The sequence below is a fragment of the Camponotus floridanus genome, unplaced genomic scaffold (genome assembly GCF_003227725.1).
Source record: "Camponotus floridanus strain SB8 unplaced genomic scaffold, Cflo_v7.5 scaffold1, whole genome shotgun sequence".
NCBI lineage: Eukaryota > Metazoa > Arthropoda > Insecta > Hymenoptera > Formicidae > Camponotus > Camponotus floridanus.
The window spans coordinates 7,780,524-7,799,465 of NW_020229214.1; the positions used below are offsets into that span (position 1 = coordinate 7,780,524).

An 18,942-nucleotide genomic window follows, 5' to 3' on the forward strand; every position below is an offset into this window, starting at 1 on the left:
TATGCAAATAAATGACGTCTTTTACTAAATATATAAGATGAATCGATTGTCTGCAATATTCTTATTTTAAAATACTTAAAGAGAAAGTTTTGTGTGTATCAAGTCTTCGTTTATAAATTTTGATCATATAATCCTAATTTTAATTGATCCCTTTACTTTCTCACCACAAAAAGAACATTTATAGTTTTCCACATTCAACGTTGTTTTATAACAATCGGCACACGTCAATATGTGACCACACGGTTTCAAAAGTATATTTCGTTGCTTTTCAAAGCAAATTATACATAAAATGTCATCTTTAGAATCAGAAGTTTTTGCATTTATGTCACATAATAACTTATTCACAGTTTTCTTTTTAATTTCTTTATTTTCGTCTTTACTTGGTGAAATATTATTTGTTACATCTTCTATATTATTTCGTAAACTTTGAGGGTCCTTTTCATATATTCTAATATTCTCTAATGCCTCAGCACATTTTTCTGGACTAACATAATGTGCTAGGTTTTTTCCTTTTTTCTACAAATAAAAATCTTGATCTTAGAAAGAAATATATATACATATATATATATATATATATATATATATATATATATATATACAGGATGTTTCATTTTAATCCGACCACCTAAATTTCTCGGAACCTAAGCAAGATAGAGAAAAATGTTTTAGACAAAAGTTGTATGGTTTCAAGGAAGACATAAGATGGTGTCATTAGTTTGATCTTGAAGAGCCACCTGAAGAACACGCGAAGGTCAGCTCCAAATTTTTAAATGGGATACCCTATATGCTTTTGCATATTCTTGTAGCTCATCTCAAGAGCTTTCCAAAACACTATAATTAAGTTAATTTTCATTAAGTACTTTCCAAGTTATGAGGCTTGAAATCATTTTCTAATTTTACATAAACCGTAAAATATCTTGTAAAATATTCATTTTTCGATTATTTTACCTTAATACTTTTATGTACAACATAATGAGAGGAATCAATTGGTGTAAAGAAAAGACATAGTTATTTTTAAGAAAAAATATGTAATTGTTATTGCAAATTACATTTTTTTTTTCGAAACAACTATGAGTTTTCTTTACACCAATTGATTCTTCTCATTATTTTGTACATAAAAGTATTAAGGTAAAATAATCGAAAAATGAATATTTTACAAGATATTTTACGGTTTATGTAAAATTAAAAAATGATTTCAAGCCTCATAACTTGGAAAGTACTTAATGAAAACTAACTTAATTATAGTGTTTTGGAAAGCTCTTGAGATGAGCTACAAGAATATGCAAAAGCATATAGGGTGTCCCATTTAAAAAGTTGGAGCTGACCTTCGCGTGTCCTTCAAGTGGCTCTTCAAGATCAAACTAATGACACTATCTTATGTCCCCCTTGAAACCATACAACTTTTGTCTAAAACATTTTTCTCTATCTTGCTTAGGTTCCGAGAAATTTAGGTGGTCGGATTAAAATGAAACACCCTGTATATATATATATATATATATATATATATATATATATATATATATATATATTATAATTTAAATAATCTAAGAAAATACTCACACTAATATGTACCATCCTTCTTTCTCTTTCCTTTAAATAAAAATATTTATTTTAGAAAGAAATATATATCATATAATTTAAATGTATAATTTAATAATTTAAATACTAAGAACGTGCTCACATAAGCATCTTTATGAAGACTATCCAAATAATCTTCTCCTTTAATCGTGAGTATATAAAAACATGTAGCAGCCCATTTATAATGAGCTTCCCAAGGATCCTCGTAATCAGTCCATTCCTTCAAAATTAAGCCGCAATAAAAGCAAACTACTTTATCCTTTTGTCCTGTATAAAAAAATCCCGCCTCCGCTAATTGCTGACCAGTTTGGATTTTCACTAAAGGCCATGATATAAAGCTATTAAAACGAGTTTGATAAAAGCGATAATTAGGATGCTTGGCTATTTTTCTGTTTAACATAAATTCATTATGCTCCATATCATAAATGTTTTTTTTATTCTCGATTGGTATATTATCACAAGAAATTTTACGAGCAAATCTGCATTTTGGAGAAAAAAGTATGTGATTTTCTACTACATTGACTCCATTCGGCCATTTGGATATTTCTAGGTAACAATCAAAACATTTAATTGTCTCATTTCGGCCAGTGAAATAAAAACCAGCTGCCGAAAGTTTCTCAGATTTTACGTACGGTACGGTCCAATTTTTGAAAGTATTAAACCTGACAATTTCATATCGATAATGAACGTTATTTTTAATATACATGTTGTATGTCATCATAAGTTGATCATTTTTTTTAATAAATTCAGGAATAGATATTTTTTCATCATTGTCAGGAATAGTCATTCTGTATGTTTTATATATGTGTATATTATATATATGTATATTTTATATATATGCACGTGTACAACCTCAACCTATACGAAAACAGAAATAACATTACAGAAAAAGTATGAAACACGAGACTTTATATTAATAATTCAATATAAAGACAATTTTACAAAAATACTTTTATGTCGATAGACAGCTACGCGTATAAATTAATATAAAAAATATATTAAATAAATATGCATAAAGAGTACGTACTTTCTTTTTATAACGTCACAAGATCACAAGATGAAACGAGCAAATTTTAAATAACACAATCCACGCTATAATGAACGGTAGAACAACATATATATATATATATACATATCTAGATAAATGTTTCTACAAACATAGATGATCTAGAAATGTCCTACAATGAAAAGGATCTCAGGTTTCTTTTCTACCCTTCTCTTCCACACAGGGATCACAGTAACGTAGAATGAATATTAAGACCCACGTCAAAATCACAAACGCTTTCATATCGTTTTCTTGTAATTTACGATATAAAAAAAACTGTAGCATTGCTAGATAATCTATTCATTCGTTAATGTAATCAGCTACAAGAATATGCAAAAGCATATAGTCCCATTTAAAAAGTTGGAAGTGACATGACCTTCAGGTGACTCTTCAAAGTCAAACTAATGGCACCATCTTATGTCCCCCTCGAAACCATACAACTTTTGTCTGAAACATTTTTCTCTAAATTGTTTCGTTTCTGAGATATAAATTTGTAACACTTTACGTGGACCACTCTGTAGAATATATTATAAAGTATACTTTGTGTTATAATGTCTATAATTTTCCAAAATTTGAACAATATGCCAGATAATTTAAGTTTAAGAAATATAAAAGAAATAATATATAAGTAATAGTACATCAATATCCGAGGAATAAAAATTTGCTCTGTAAGTTTAACGCACTATAGTAAAAAATCCTATAAGTCTTAAGCAAAACCACTATAGCAAAAATTCTTTCTTTTTTCTTGGTGTACCTTTTCCTGGTGTGCACCATTAAAAGGAATACCTAGAGCGAAGGGACTTTGTCACAAAGAGACACTAATAATGCATCTGTGTTTTGTAAAATAAATTTTCAAGTTGCATATTGAGTTGTTCCCATAGTGGTTTTTAAGTTTATATGCAAATATATGTGACTCTTTTCCCGTTTGTATAATTAAAAAGTTAATACGTCAGTATCAAAACATGTTAAAATGGGTCTATTCGTTTTAGCTGCACTACTGCACTAGTGCAATAAGTTAGAAAAAGACAAACATACTTTCTTTCACTCTAACTAATTGCACTAGTGCAGCAGTGCAGCTAAAATGAACAGACCCAATACTAGATTAATATTAACGTTAATTTAACAAGATTAATTTAACAAGATTGCAGCAAAAATGTAGTTGAAATTAAAATAACAAGTCATAAACATAAAATATTTTTTGTATATATTTTGTCTTTACTTAAATATATTTTTATTTTGCATTGCTAATTTTTACAAGTAATAATAAAATGTATCCATTTATACACGTATCCAATGAGAATGATTTAATGAGAAAACAAAAAAACATATCTAACATTACCTTTCAACTTATATATTAGGAAAGAGATTTCAAATACTTATACAAAGTATAATTGTTTATGTAATTGTTCAAAAAATATGAAAGAAGTTTTCTTAGATCTAAAGAATTATATTGCATTAATAATTTAAAAAAATCTTGTTTCAATATAAAAATTGATTTTATATTATACATTATATGTATTGTAATAATATATATTATGCAACATTAATAATAATCAGCAATTTCTCTTAATTATAATATATCACACAATATATATCATGCAAATAGAAAAAAGAAAATAATTAACATTAGAATAATTAATATCAATATGATCTATCAATACTGTCTATGTTCAATATGATTTTATATAACTTTAGGCAACTATCACATAATAAAAAAATCTCGAAAAAATTTCCTTTATTTCTCTATACAATAAATTTTCAGCAATAAATCTCATATTATGGAAGTGCAAATGCGATTCTTAACATAAATTTCAATTCTAGTTATACGCTTCCAAGTTTATCTCGTAGTTTCTTGTTCATTAAATATCTAAAGACACGTATTCCCTTAAGCGTACAAGCATAACCAAATTATCTACTCAAAGTTGCTTAATACGCTATTAATCAGATAATTACTCCAAGTTTAAAACTTATTTAAAGACATGTCACATAACTTCGTTGGTTTAACCTAATGGGTGTTTAAAAAGTTTTATGAATAAATATAATACAATGTTGCGTACATATAATATATAGATTTAGAACAATTTCCAATCAAAGATATATGTATTTTGAAACCATTCGTATAGATTGCAGATTATATAAATAATATTATTTTTAAAACAATACTGTAACATTTTTTTTAAATAATTATATCATATTTTTTTTTTGTATAAAATTCGCATTTCTTTGTACTCAACAATTCGGGACTAATTTTTTCGTATTAATTATTGATGATATAAATACGTGTTTTTCTCATGGAGTTCGCGATAGATTTGTCGAAAAAAATAATATCCGTTTTTTTTGTTCGCCATGAGAAAAATCTAGTTGAAATCGGCATTATTACTAGTCGATGATGCAAGTAAAATCAGATCTTCAATAATAAAATACGAACTACCGCGGATTGGCAAAATCATTGCTAATAAAGAAGTAAGCTAGACGACAAATCCTTTTGCAAACACATACACACATATGTGCAGATTCCGTACGAAGATTATTGTCGCGCAACTGGAAGACAATTGCGACGCGATCACGTTCGATGTTACGATTAAATGGATTTTCGCGCGACACCGATTTTGCGTAATGTATACGAGGTAAGCGTGAGAACGAAACGTGGAGTGCATTTCACTGGGCTGAATGTTTTATTCATGAAACCGATATCGAATATCTGATCCGAAATGAATCTTGCATACCGCGGAATATGCAGATAACGGAGATTTAATCTCACACTTTACGTTTTCGAATATCTAATATTTTACAGAAAATAAAACGATTTTTTCGAGAGTTTCCTATCAATTTTTCGCTAGTACCACAAACCGAGAGATTTCATATATTTATGTAGACGTGTTTGCAGGATATAATAAACTTCCGAACTTTCGATTTTTTTATTGAATTATGTGAATAGACAATTATTATTGATCATTGATCTATATATATATATGTGATCTATATATATTTTCTATATATATATCTGATCTATATATTTTCGCACGGATTAATTACTACACATTTTTTTGATATACGTACATGCTAAGGATCTCTACTCTTTGCCATTCTTATTTTTATTCTAAACAGTGATTTTAACATTCATACAATATATTTATACGCATAATAAAGAATTCGTTCAATAGCGAAAAGAATGAAAAAAACAATTTTCTGTTCATTTTTGTGTGAAAATTTAATTATATGTCGAAACATACTCACGAAAATAAAATTATTTATCATATATATTATAACAGACAACGGAATAAAAATTTTCCTTAACGTAATCACAAAAATGTAGGATGGATGTAATCCAGAATTTTTATTTGCATTATATCAATCAAAATAATGATCCGTTTTTTTAACTGTACAAGATTTTATTGCAATTAAATCGCAATCAATTTAATAAAAAAAATAGTATATTATTATATAATTATAATATAAATAAAATAGTATGTTATTAAATAAACGTAATTAATTATAAGAAATAATTTGATAAGTATATAAAGATTATTTTTAAAATTAAATTATCTCGAGATAATAATTAATGAATAAAAATTAATATAAAATTCTATGCATATGCATGAACTGTGAAAATACCAGGACAAATCGGCAATTAAATTTCATGTTATTAAATATATCATACAATATCTAGTATTATACATGCACATGTGTATAAAATTATGACAATTATGAGAATTAATTTTAGACCAATTTTGGATAAACTAGCATACAATAAAGAAACATATTTTCTCTCGAAATTAGTTCTCCAGTTTTGTTAAAATTATATGATTCATTAACTAAATAATGCATGTGCGATGATTTGATATAACATTATGTCACATGTGTCACGCTCTTTTGTCGCTTATATTCTCTCGAGTCTTACATTAGTTCATGAATTCTGTTAACATTGCATGCACGTCTCAGTTGAAGAAGTCGTGTAAATTACATTCGAAAAGCAAACACAATATTGCGATCGAATTTCCATGCATTAACAGAAAATTGAGTTACCATCGTAATGTCAGCAAGATAAATATCAATGTAGGAAACACCAAAAGTAAACAACATAAATTAGAAAATTTCTTCGCGGAACATATTGCCGATTTCTTATTCAAATATTTTAATATAAAAGTTAATCGATCTTTTAATCAAATAAATTTTCTTAACGCTTTTTTTCTTTGAATTAGGCTCTGATTAATTTCTGGTAATCAATCTGTATATTTATTAATATATATATGTAGTGTACTCACGGATACGCAGAAGCGGAGTAGTAATGTTGGCCTAGAACACATAAAAAACATATATTATATATATACATATATATATAAAGAAATTTCGTGAAATAAATAATATTAAAAAAAAAAAATAATGGCGCGCAACCAAACTTTTATTCGTATTATAAATATAATATTAATGAATAATCATAGTTTTTCATCATAAAAATCATTATAAAATTTTTTAGAATTTTTAAAATTTTTATAAAATATATAAATTAAAATATACTTTTTATATGAAAAATAAATTTAAATAGTTATAAACTATATAAATAATATTGAAATTATGTGTATGCATTATGAGAATTTTACTATAACTTATTTATTAAAAATTATTTTGAAAATTTTGAAAACTCCAAAATATACAATATATAATATAATATAGAATCCTTTTTATACATTATATTATAATGCATAGAATTTATATATAACATTAATTATAATTATATATGAATGTTAAAATAAAATGAATCACTACTGCGGGAAAAATGAGTCATTTTTATAATTTTACAAGTAATAAATTATAAACGATATAAGTAATAATCTGCTGTAATATATATATATATATATATATATATATATATATATACATATATATATATATATATGCTATAATAATAAATAAGTAATAATCTGTTCTTACCATATAATTGCGCTGCCATTGCCCGATGCCTCCCCCCAAGCCTCTTCCTCCTTCTCCTTCTCCTTCTCCTTCTCCTTCTCCTTCTCCTTTCTACCTCTTTTGCGTCTTTGGCACTTGCACAGCACACGTTCACGAAAGCACGATTAATTACGATCACGCGGCGAAATAATAAAATAAATAAAATGATCGCGCGATTTTGAAAAGGCACTTCCGACATAAATCGTGCGCGATCTTCATACGACACTCTTAATCGCTCGACACTTTGGCTTTTCACGCACTCCCGATCTTAATCACGCGACACTTTGAACGATATTTCCGCCGTAAATCGTACGCGACTTTTGTGTATCTCGATTGTGACTCTCGATTTTAATCAACGCGATATTTTGTGCGCGATACTTTTTTTTGTACGCGAGATTTGATATATCTGAGAAAACTGGAGAGAACGACGCGCGACAATTATAACTATACGACATGAAATTCGAAGCAACGCGCAAATTAACGCAGTGATGCCAACTGTCATTAGCAATTAGGGATTATCGATCTTTCGCGCTTTATTTGAATGAAATTATGTGAACGAATAATGATGTAAAATACATGTTTTAATAATTAGCAGAATAAATAAATGCTACGAATTTTTGCTACGTAATTATAGATATTGAGATATATTTTGTATATATTACTTATTAATTAGCATCCGACTTTGTGAATTTGATTTCGATCGTATCCGTTTGTAACGTTTGTAGCGTTTGCAATGATTTGAATTGTAGCGTTTTATGGAATACAATTTACGATATAATTATATATTGCATATATATATATACATATATATCGCGATAAAATAACAGCTTACTAATTTACATCTTTTATATTGTTCCAATTAAAAAATAGATTGTTTTAAATAGAAAATAATATAATAGTATACGTAAAATAAATGCTTCGATAAATAGCTGTTACCGCGATAATCTCATCGTTTGTCGCGGGAATTAATTTACTCGTTACGTATTATTAATAATCAAATTTGCCATCTCCAGTTATCCAGATATCTTCTCGCGATCGTAGTTCGAATAAGAATGGGCGCTCTTTAACAAGAGATACAGAGGACACAGTGTAATCATTTCATCCTTGTTACATTCGGCTACTAACACAATACAACTACGTAGACATCGCGCCGCGAGGCTCGGCACAAGAATGTCAAGGCCGCGGCCGCGGCCGCGGCAACATAAACAAAAGCGCGCGCACTCTCTCTCTCTCTCTCTCTCTCACGCAGAACGAATACAATATGATATTCAGTCCGCTAACGCTAGCAAAATATTTAGTATACGCCGAATGCTTGACACGAAAGTGTCTAGATCGAACATAAAGAGATTCCGATGTCTTTTATACATATAATAGATACATAAAATAGATTCGAAATATGCGTGTTGTATATATCGTTTCGCAAATTTTCAATTAATAATTTTCAATAATCGAATAATGTTCTTCTCTTTCTTTCTTTCTTTCTCATATTTTTTATTCACATATTACATTTCAATTCGATAATGATCACACAAATTACAAATTACAAATAAATTATAAATTATAAATTTCAAATTGTAATCTAAATCAGAGCGGGTTTTTTAATCGGTCAATAAAAAGGGATAAAAGAGACAAATATTTCTTTCTCCTGATTGGTCAGTTTAAATATTACTTGAAGGATTTGTCTCACCGAGTGAAGCGCATTCTATGTTAATCGATCTTTTCGATGATTGATTATTAAAATCTGTACAGAGCCCTCTCACGATTACCAAAGTATCAAAGATTAAAGTGTGAACCAATTACAGCCTCGCTTTTAAATTTGAATCGCTGAAGTTACTGAATCGCGCCACAATTGATGGACTCGAATCCGAAGTGCTCCGTATTTCTCGCGATTATTTTTGCTTAAAAGTGAATTTTGCACGCAAAAAATTATCGCGAGTGCCTCTAAAATGTCGTAGACGCGTTGAATATCGAGTGTGATCGCGTAACGTGATTTCGGTATCAGTGATTAGTGTTCTTGTGTGCCTTGGATTTCCTCTTCACCACTGTTTCACCATTATTCTCGTTGGAATGCAAAGAAAATTCAACTGGATTTTAATAAGGTATGTAATATACATGCCAAATTAATTGCATCGATATGTCTCTCATAATATCTAATTCGACCGCCTTCTTTCTCCAATACGTTTAATAAAATAATTTTTAATAAAATCAATTTTTATTTCTTGATCTTTATGTCAAATATAATGACTCTATTAGATTCAATTTTAATTTTATGTCAAATAATAGCTTTGTTCGATCAATGATTTACTTCGAATCAATCAAAATCATCTTTGAATAATTCATATTATTTTCTCGCTAAAGTACTGATGATCACAAGCACTGTCAGATATATACATGTTATCAAAATTATATAGACATTTTATCATGCAAATAATTTGGAATTTACTTGACAAAAAGATAAAATATTCAAATATACGTATAACAATTTTTATTTTTATCAAATATCACTCATAAAAATATACCATCACTGACACATGCACATATATAATGTGTAAAATACATATATATTGTATAAAATAATATTCATGTCATATATGCAGTTTACAAAAAGATTTCATATTAGAACTTTCTATTTAAAATACATAAATAAGGTACACACTTGTACCCAGTGTGAATAAAATGTATATAATAATGCTTTCATAAGCAGAATATAATTTAAAAAAATTGATTTCAAATATAAAATGTATATAGAATATATGGGAATTATTTGTTGGTATACATATATGTATATATGTATATATATATATCAATATAAATATATATATATATGCTGCCTATATATATATATATATTAATAAATATATATATATACATATATATATATATATATATATTAACATATATATATAGGCAGCTTGAATATAATAGTACAAATATAAAAACTTAAATTATAAAAAAAACGCTTACGTATTATAAAACATAGTATTCCATATTGCTTTCATAATTGGCACATATTTCCATGGGATACAAAGTATCGTAATCTCATTTCTTTCTTAAAAGAATATTTCGTAATCAATATTCCTTATAATCAATTTTCTCGTAATCATTTCCTTGTAATCAATTATTCTCTCATAATCAATTTCCTTTGAGCTGCATTAATAATACTGTTTAAATAATAAAATTTGTTTCTTTTGACATTTTTTGTCCATCAGGCATTGATGGCTTGGAAAAGATATTTATTTTATTATGCAAATCCTTAAAGCATTCTGGCAGTTCTATTGTATTTTCAAACAGTGGTCGTTTGAACAGTCTCTTGGCCTCTAATAGCTGCTCGTCATTCACTGTTCTATCATCCAAGTGCACCAAATGTGGAAACCAAGATAGCACAAATAACCTTTTTAAAAAGTTTAACGTTATAACTTAAATTTAAAACAAGAAATATATTAAATAGATAGGAATAAGACTTAAAAAATAAAATTTGAAGAAATATTTTCTATTAACATACCTATATTGAAGATATTCAAAAAAACTTCCACCGTTAAGATAACTAGGTGCCGCTTCATTTCCCATGAGGCATAAATATTTAAGATTTGGTATACTCTTATGAAGATTCTTAATAAATGGATGTAGATTTTTAATGTAATTATGATTTAACCAGAGGAGCTCAAGATTTGGCATGTATGGGAATATAGTAGTATCATCTATCTTATTGTGATCCAAATTGAGAGATCTCAAGTTGTCAAACTCTGATAAAAATTGTAAATTCCTGGAATTTTAAAGAATAATTTATTTTATTTCTACTGCCACTATATTAGCAAAAATCAAATGTTTTTAATATCTTTTTGCAAATTTTGTTATATGTATCGCTTTTATAGATATTCACTTACCTGCTGAACACATTATGACTAATATCTAAATGTTCTATGATGAAACCATAATCTTGTATAATGTTATAAGGCATGGTAAAAAGACCTTCATATGCAAGTGACAAAGAATCAATTTGCTTCGCAGATGCATCATCTGAAGTTGATAATTGTCTACTATGTTTATCCACATGTATATATGTCCTTAGACAAGTCATGGCATATTCTTCCTCCTCTTTTATTTTCAACAAATGTTTTATCTCATGTTTTATCTTGCCTGACCTATAACAACACATGTAACAAATATAATAAGAATATAATGAAAAGTATAGAAAGCAAAAGAGCAAATATAATTCATATATTAAATACAAATACTATATAATATCATTTTTATAAAGAATTTGTTAAAATTTAGCAAAACCTTTTAGCAAAACCTTTTTGTAAACTGTATATAAGATATTGCATTTGATGTTAATTATGCATGAGTTATAATTAATTGCAAAGTACTGCACAAAATAATACTGTGCAAGACTAAATTTATATATTTTATTTATAACATGTGAATTATAATAGAATATAAAATTAAAAATTATTAAGAAATATTACTATATTAAAAGACATATATTATTATAAATATAATTCAATATAAAAAGTAAACTTTTTTAAAGCAAGTAGATATTATAATTACAGAATACTATGTAATTAACCGTTGATTGCACAAGAACATAATAAATAATGAAATACAAATAATATAAATATAATAAATAATGTAAATGCACAAATATAAGCCATAAATAAGCGCATTTTACTCACATTCTTATTTTTACATCACCTTATAAGACTAATATGATAAAAAGACCATGTATTTGATAATACTCCTAGTTTCTAACACTTATCAAGCCTTAATTAAAAATCTAAAACTGATGTTGGAAAATAGATGTACACTCAAGCAAAAAAATCTCTTTTCATATAAAATAAATATCACATTCATAGTGACTTGTCACACAAGATTTATAACTTTCATTGAAAATCGGTCTGGTCAGGTAAAGTTATCACATATTGGACAGGGAAGTGATAAGATAGGAGAGAGACAAATACGTATTCTCGAAAGCATCGTGAAAATATGGTATGAATGTATAGGAAATCAACGCGATTTGTAAGATTAGAGACTTACAGAGGTTATATAAAGTGCACGTGCTCGCGGGAGAACAAACATCGTGACGACACAAATTTTGAGAGACTGAGAACGAACAAGAGACAAACAGCAAGTCATATTTTTTTATCAAAACAAGAATTATTTTTTGGGAGAATAAGACTCATTAATCCGTTCGAATTAAATATGAATTTTTTTTTTTAATGTCACTTTACTTGTTTGTATTCTCATATAATTTTCATGCAATCGACTTACGTTTTGCGCTCATTAAACCGAATTAACATTCAATTGTTCACAGAATTTTCATTTTTTATTTTATTTTCGAACCTTCCCGGAATGGATAAGGAACTTTACCTTACAATTCAGTTTATGCAAATGAGATGGAGCCACCGCTCAAGTGATAATGGATAAAATTGTAATATGTATATATGCGTTTATATGTGTACGTATATACAATATATATGTATGTGTGTATTATCGCGACTTAAAAAGATATGCGGATATATATAATATATAATAAATACATTTACTCACCGGTTAGTGCTCTTTCTGGCCTATTACTATTTATTATCTCTTATTTGTCAATTAATAACATGATACAATAATTATTACTTATGTGTGTATATCTATCTCGACATCTTTCATTGTCTTGTTTACAGTGGAATCTATCTATTTTTTTAAATTGAAAATTAGGATATCTATTTTATTATATCTTATATATATCTAATTTATTAATCACACTTCTAATCTAATGACATGCGCAGAATGAAAATATTGTTGTACTGTGTTTTAACTTTTACTACTTCCAAAGACAGCACAAATGTATAAAAGATATGATATGATGTCTTTAAATAATTTTTTAATGATTTTTCATACATATAATCTTTTTTGATATTTGAATATAAGAATTCTCGTTTTTTAGAAGCGATTTTCAAATTTTTTTTATTTATCCATTTTTTTATTTATCCATTATTACGACAATTCTTGAAATACACATTGTGATTGATAAACATAATATATTGATAAATTTGTGTATGCGTTTTATTATATAATATACAATAATCTATATACATTTAAATACTCAGAAAAGAAATTTAATTGATTCATTTATATAATTTGTTTACATTTCTTTTTCATTGTCGCATTTTGCATCGATATGTTGCAATTAAATGAAGCAGACGTTAAAGTTTGTTTGAGCTTAAATATTTTAATACCGCTATTAAGCTACTTATGTAAATTAACACGCCACGTTATTTTATTTGACTTTTAGTTGCAGGCATAAGTTTATTTACATTAACTTGTAATGCATGTAATGATAGATATTTCCCATCTTTGAATATTTGATCTCGAGGTGGAATTAATCAAGCAAATAAAGAACGTAGAAGTAACATGAATGGAATGAGTTCAGTGGACAATGGCAACAATTTATTTAACTATTTTTTTTAAGGATACGCAATTGTATAATACCCATGCTTTCTATGTTTTATTATGTTTTATTATAGTAATTTCATAACGGTTATTAAGTTAATGACACACAAATTACACAAATTAACCGTATATATGCTGGTACAGTGTACATCACTTATTCTATAAATAGAATGGGATTAGGATTGGTATTTTCATTGAAAGAAAAAAAGAAATGTTCAATTTTAATTTTTATACAGTATATATATTTTTTTATATTTTCTTTCTCGTCGATCTGTCACGTATAGGGACATGCTCTGTGATACTTTTATATAACATATTTTATATGCATCTCTTAGGAACAGGAATAGTACATGTTTATTACAACAAGTAAGCATATAAATGCTTCTTTTAACACGAAACCATATATATCACTACAGGCACAGGTTAAGATACTTCGATTCTTATATTTAGAATATGCATAAATTATATTCTGCAAAAGAGAGTTTATAAATCTTTATTATAAAGAATTTATTATAAAATGTAAAAAATGATAGAGTCAATCTAATTTTCTGCTGAAGAAAAGCCGCCAATTTTTGCCAAAAGTTGCATTATCGAATAAATTGTAGGCATAATTTATTAACGTAATAGCATATTGATCAAAAATTATATGAAAATTTACCGATAATTATTTCTTTCGCATATGATGACTAATTGACAAAGGAAAATAAAATAAAGCGTTTTACGAACAGCAATTATAAACAACAATTGTAAACAGCATGTTTTTGAGCATTTCATTAAAATTCAACATGCCACTTAATCCGTGCCTGGACATTTTCAATTGACATCGAGTGTTTCATTACATTCGTATTTCTCTCTTATAGCCGCGTCGTATATATTCGTTTGATCGTTATGTGACTTATGGCGGACGAACGAGAATTCAAGGATTATTATCTCAATACATTTACTTTCTAACAAGTACGGAAAATATTTCTCGTGATTTATTATTATTTACACACTCGATAGATTAAATGTACTGCTGTTTCGATATATGTTATGTTTGTCTCTTTACGGGCAGTGATCGATAATTAAAGCGAATCTAAAGAATACAATTTCTCTATCATTGTCTCAGTCCCGTAAAACAGAGAATTATTCGCTGATGGAAATTAATATCAAAATACACAAATAAAAATTTCATACGTTTCGCAAACAATTTGGTTTTGCTCTTATTATACGACGCACACTCATTATTACGATAATCACATTAATTCCCGAAAGACATCTATTAATTTCATAATACGATGCGAATATATTCTTAATTATATAGTATACAATGACACAAACAATATATGTGTATATGTGATGTTGGCTACGCACAACAGAAGTTTTGTCACAAGTTTGTAATAGAACGTGCCAGCAATTAACGGTGAAGTATCAACATGGCATCAATTAATCGCCAGTTGATTGAATCGATCATACGTGTAAAATTCAATTCTCATTCCACGTACGCGATTTAATTCGCGATACGAACGCAATGTAACAATAATCCCGCGCATCATTGCATTGCTGAGCAATCAATCGAATAGCGTGCGTTGATTAATCTCCTCTTCATTTTTTCCGGATAGTTTCTTTTTTTCGCATGCAGCTGCTCGTAATATAATCAAATCCCCCTTTTCAACAATGCGAAAATATTTGTATGTACCGAAACGAAACAATTGAAATTTTAAAAGCAAAATAAAAGGAAGAAGAGTATAAGACAAGAACAAAGGGCGGCACCATAAATCGAATGAGAGCGTAGTGCTTTGTAAAAAAACATACCATGATTGCAAGAGGTGCGCGTGTTTGGTACCGTTTGTTTTCAGTTCTCCAAATATCTTCTCGCAGACCAGAGAGAAATCTCGCTTTTTCTCCAACGTCAAGTGCCAATCAATTTCGGCGAATTGTGCTGTCGGATGTCATATTTATAATCAACATGTATTCAAAACGAGATCGGCAAGATCAGAAGAAAAAAAAAAGACTTTGACGGATTTATTAGTAATTATGCAAACGAAAAACGCACCTCCAAATTATCGCCGGTCGCATCTCTCTTCGCGTATCGAAACAGCATAACCATTTTTATAATTCGCAAGGGCGTTTATTTACACGTTATACGACGTAATTAGCTCTTCGGCGACGATGGATCGATATGCGCCGTAAAGATACTTAAATCCTAGCACGTACTCACTATGAAATATATTTAGCATAGGAAAGTTCGCAGTCGAAGAAATTAATACACCTTGTTAGATTTTTTCGAAATATTTCGGCCGTGTAGAATGTCAGAAAAATGGAAAGCGGGGGAGTTTGGAATTGATAGTTGCGTTAAAAGGGACAACGTGTTATATAGAGCAACGAAAAGCAAAACTGCAAGCTAGATTTAATCGTTGCCGTTAACTCTGTGTTTTATTGCGTATCGATAACGGAGTAAATGAAACTGGAAATGAAATTTTCACGCCAAGTTTCTTTCAAAGTCATGTTTTAATAGTAACAGATTTAAACACACCACAACACGGAAAATAGTGATCAAGAAAATAATATAAAGTTCTCTCGATTTTTAATTGTAATTAGATTACTTCAATATGTGTGTGAGAGGTTACACGGGAGAGCAATAAACGAAATAGAATTTTGACTAGTAGATTACACAGGGTTGCTATCTCTTTAGCAATTCATAGGTTTACATAAAATAACCTCCCATGATATATATATATATATATATATATATATATATATATATATATATGCGCGTGTTTTTTTTTTCAATCTCACGGGATAGCGGAGTTAGAAAGAAGTCTTTCCGAATATAAAGTTTCCAGGTACGTTCGGGTCGTCGGAGCAGAAATATTGCTTCCATAGATCGGCGAATTTTTCGCGAGTCACTTCTTTACCCTGCGAAGAAGTAAACAGTTTTGTAAGGCTCGATATCGCTATGCCTTTCTTTTTATTTTCCTTTCTTTCCGCTTGATTGATACTCACCACCCCCAGTTTCTTGAACGCCTCGCGTGCCTCGGCCTCGTCAACGCCGTGACTGCTGCACACCTTACTGAATTCGGTCTCGTCGATCGATCCGTCACCTGACGATACGGGATAGATCGGATTCGAGTTTTTCAGACTACTATTTTATATATTATGAGGGACCGAAGGTAAAAATCGCCGACAAATATATATGCAAAGGCGAGGTGAGGTATATTATTAGGAATTTTTATGAATGAATGAGGGATAATGAGTAAAAGGGATATCGCTTAATTGTTATTTATAGATTTTTAACCCTCGAACTCTCGAAACCGTCACTCATTTTTAACCCGATTTAGCCTATTAATTTTAGTTTATCAGTTTTACAGAATTTTCTTCATGCAATATATTGTTAAAATAATAAAAAGAAAATAAAAGTTTTAACTTCAAGTTATTCAAAAATATATTTAAGTCATATACCTCCTGTAACTATAAAAAATATATAGAATTATAAAAAAATTATTTACAAGATATTTACTTTTATACGCGATGAAAATTATCTACATCATATTTACTTTTACATACGTTGGAAAAATGTAAATAATACATAAATAAATATAAATCATACATTTTATAAACGGAGTTTTTTTTTTCATTTTGCATAAATACTGTTGAGAAAACGCAAAGTGAAACGGGTTTACGAAACAGAGCAATCTCTAGGAGGCTCATGTACTAAATACGTATTTACTTAATTCGCGAAACTACACAAGAGGACAGAATTAATGATACATACTTCCTTCCCAGTTATTTTCTGCTCGAGTAATTACGCTTACATTAGTATTTCTGAAATCTCAACGCGAATGCGTGTAATGAATTACAGTTGCGCGTAACCGGCTCGTGAATATAAACGTGTTTATCAAGGGAACGGAACTCGAAACTTACCGGATGAATCCTCGAGATCGAACATGAAATTCATATATATTTGTTGCCATTCGAGTGCATGTGCTGGATCTTTCGCGTACTCTTCCCACATCGAATACCACTCGTCTCGGCTGATCTGAAAGATGCGCGACGAGTTAATATCGCGTACACATACATATTCGTTTCTGATCAGCAAGCTATATCTGCGTTTCCCGTATGTCGTTTTAAATTTTAACCATATGTCGTGAAATATCGTGGAATATTCCTTTAGGTTGCGGAGTAAAACGCAAATATACAAGCAAACACAGCCAAGAGACTGTTTCAAGAATTATGAATGCAAAAACACTTTAAAAATCGATAAACACAGGCAGAAAGTGGAACGGAAGTATGCTAAAAATTTAGAAAGTTATTTCAAAGTAAAGAGAAAAAGAGAAAAAAAATATATATATTAAAATCCAGAAAGAGAAATCATAACTTGATTTTGTAATTAAAATAGCTAAGGATAATTTAAATGTTAATACCTGTCCATCCTGATCGGCATCGGCTCGTTGTTGTAATCCTTCCCAGACTTTAGTCAAAGTGTCCTTAATATGTTGCGATGTGGCATCGTCCGGCTTCCAATGCTTGGAATTGCAAATTCGCTGTAATGCAAAATAAGAGCGAATCAGTTAGAATTCTTGGATATTCTTGATTTATCAGCGTTATTGGCGCAGATAAAAACAATTATTAATTAAATAATCGAATTGTTCAAATTTATTAAACTGTATAATTTAACTGTAAATTATATAAATTAGATTTGTTGTTGTTTTGATAAGATTTATGAAATTAATGTACCTTTATATACTTGACTTTAAAAAAAAAATGTAAAAGTATAATATGAAAGAATATTATATATGTATTCGGTGAAACAGTAATTCAATTAATTTTACATGCAATAGCTTACTTGGACGGCGAGATCAAAATCCTTTATGTCGATGGTACCACTTTCATTAACATCTGGGAAAAAATAACAGCAGAGCATTGTTATCTGATATTTCAACATGTTT

At 28.7% G+C, this 18,942-nt stretch overlaps 4 protein-coding genes across 9 annotated transcripts in view; 1 reads left to right on the forward strand and 3 right to left on the reverse strand.

Annotated features, from left to right (window-relative positions):
* Positions 1–49: 49 nt before the first annotated feature.
* LOC112637481 (death-associated inhibitor of apoptosis 1-like) lies at positions 50–2,305 on the reverse strand. Of its 2 annotated transcripts, XM_025407308.1 has the most exons (4): positions 2,050–2,305; positions 1,682–1,967; positions 1,561–1,590; positions 50–516 (listed from the first exon to the last, which is right to left on the reverse strand). In XM_025407308.1, the coding sequence occupies exons 1-4, from the start codon at positions 2,112–2,114 to the stop codon at positions 124–126; spliced, it is 774 nt and encodes a 257-aa protein (XP_025263093.1). In that variant the 5' UTR covers positions 2,115–2,305; the 3' UTR covers positions 50–123. The 2 variants fall into 2 exon arrangements, with proteins under 2 accessions (XP_025263093.1, XP_025263090.1); XM_025407305.1 differs by having other exon boundaries at positions 1,682–2,305.
* Positions 2,306–9,474: 7,169 nt separating this feature from the next.
* Positions 9,475–18,942, forward strand: part of LOC105251324 (basic phospholipase A2 homolog 1) — an 84,156-nt gene continuing 74,688 nt past the window's right edge. Inside the window, exon 1 of the mRNA XM_025413770.1 lies at positions 9,475–9,672. The gene's annotated coding sequence lies outside the window, so the exon portion shown is untranslated. The remainder of the gene's footprint in view (positions 9,673–18,942) is intronic.
* LOC105251329 (leucine-rich melanocyte differentiation-associated protein) lies at positions 10,511–12,978 on the reverse strand. 4 transcript variants are annotated; one of them, XM_011258047.3, is made up of 5 exons: positions 12,842–12,859; positions 12,247–12,673; positions 11,458–11,715; positions 11,076–11,336; positions 10,511–10,964 (listed from the first exon to the last, which is right to left on the reverse strand). In XM_011258047.3, coding segments are annotated over exons 2-5 (747 nt in total). In that variant the 5' UTR covers positions 12,249–12,673; positions 12,842–12,859; the 3' UTR covers positions 10,511–10,738. The 4 variants fall into 4 exon arrangements, with proteins under 4 accessions (XP_011256349.1, XP_025262114.1, XP_011256348.1 ...); XM_025406329.1 differs by lacking the exon at positions 12,842–12,859 and having other exon boundaries at positions 12,247–12,353; positions 12,608–12,798; XM_011258046.3 differs by lacking the exon at positions 12,247–12,673 and having other exon boundaries at positions 12,842–12,978.
* Positions 16,766–18,942, reverse strand: part of LOC105251328 (calexcitin-2) — a 29,901-nt gene continuing 27,724 nt past the window's right edge. For both annotated transcript variants that reach the window (XM_011258045.3, XM_011258044.3), the window contains exons 3-7: positions 18,840–18,892; positions 18,418–18,537; positions 17,918–18,032; positions 17,000–17,097; positions 16,766–16,912 (exon numbers count right to left, since the gene is read on the reverse strand). In XM_011258045.3, the coding sequence (XP_011256347.1) occupies positions 16,805–16,912; positions 17,000–17,097; positions 17,918–18,032; positions 18,418–18,537; positions 18,840–18,892 (494 nt within the window). In that variant the 3' untranslated portion in view covers positions 16,766–16,804. The remainder of the gene's footprint in view (positions 16,913–16,999; positions 17,098–17,917; positions 18,033–18,417; positions 18,538–18,839; positions 18,893–18,942) is intronic.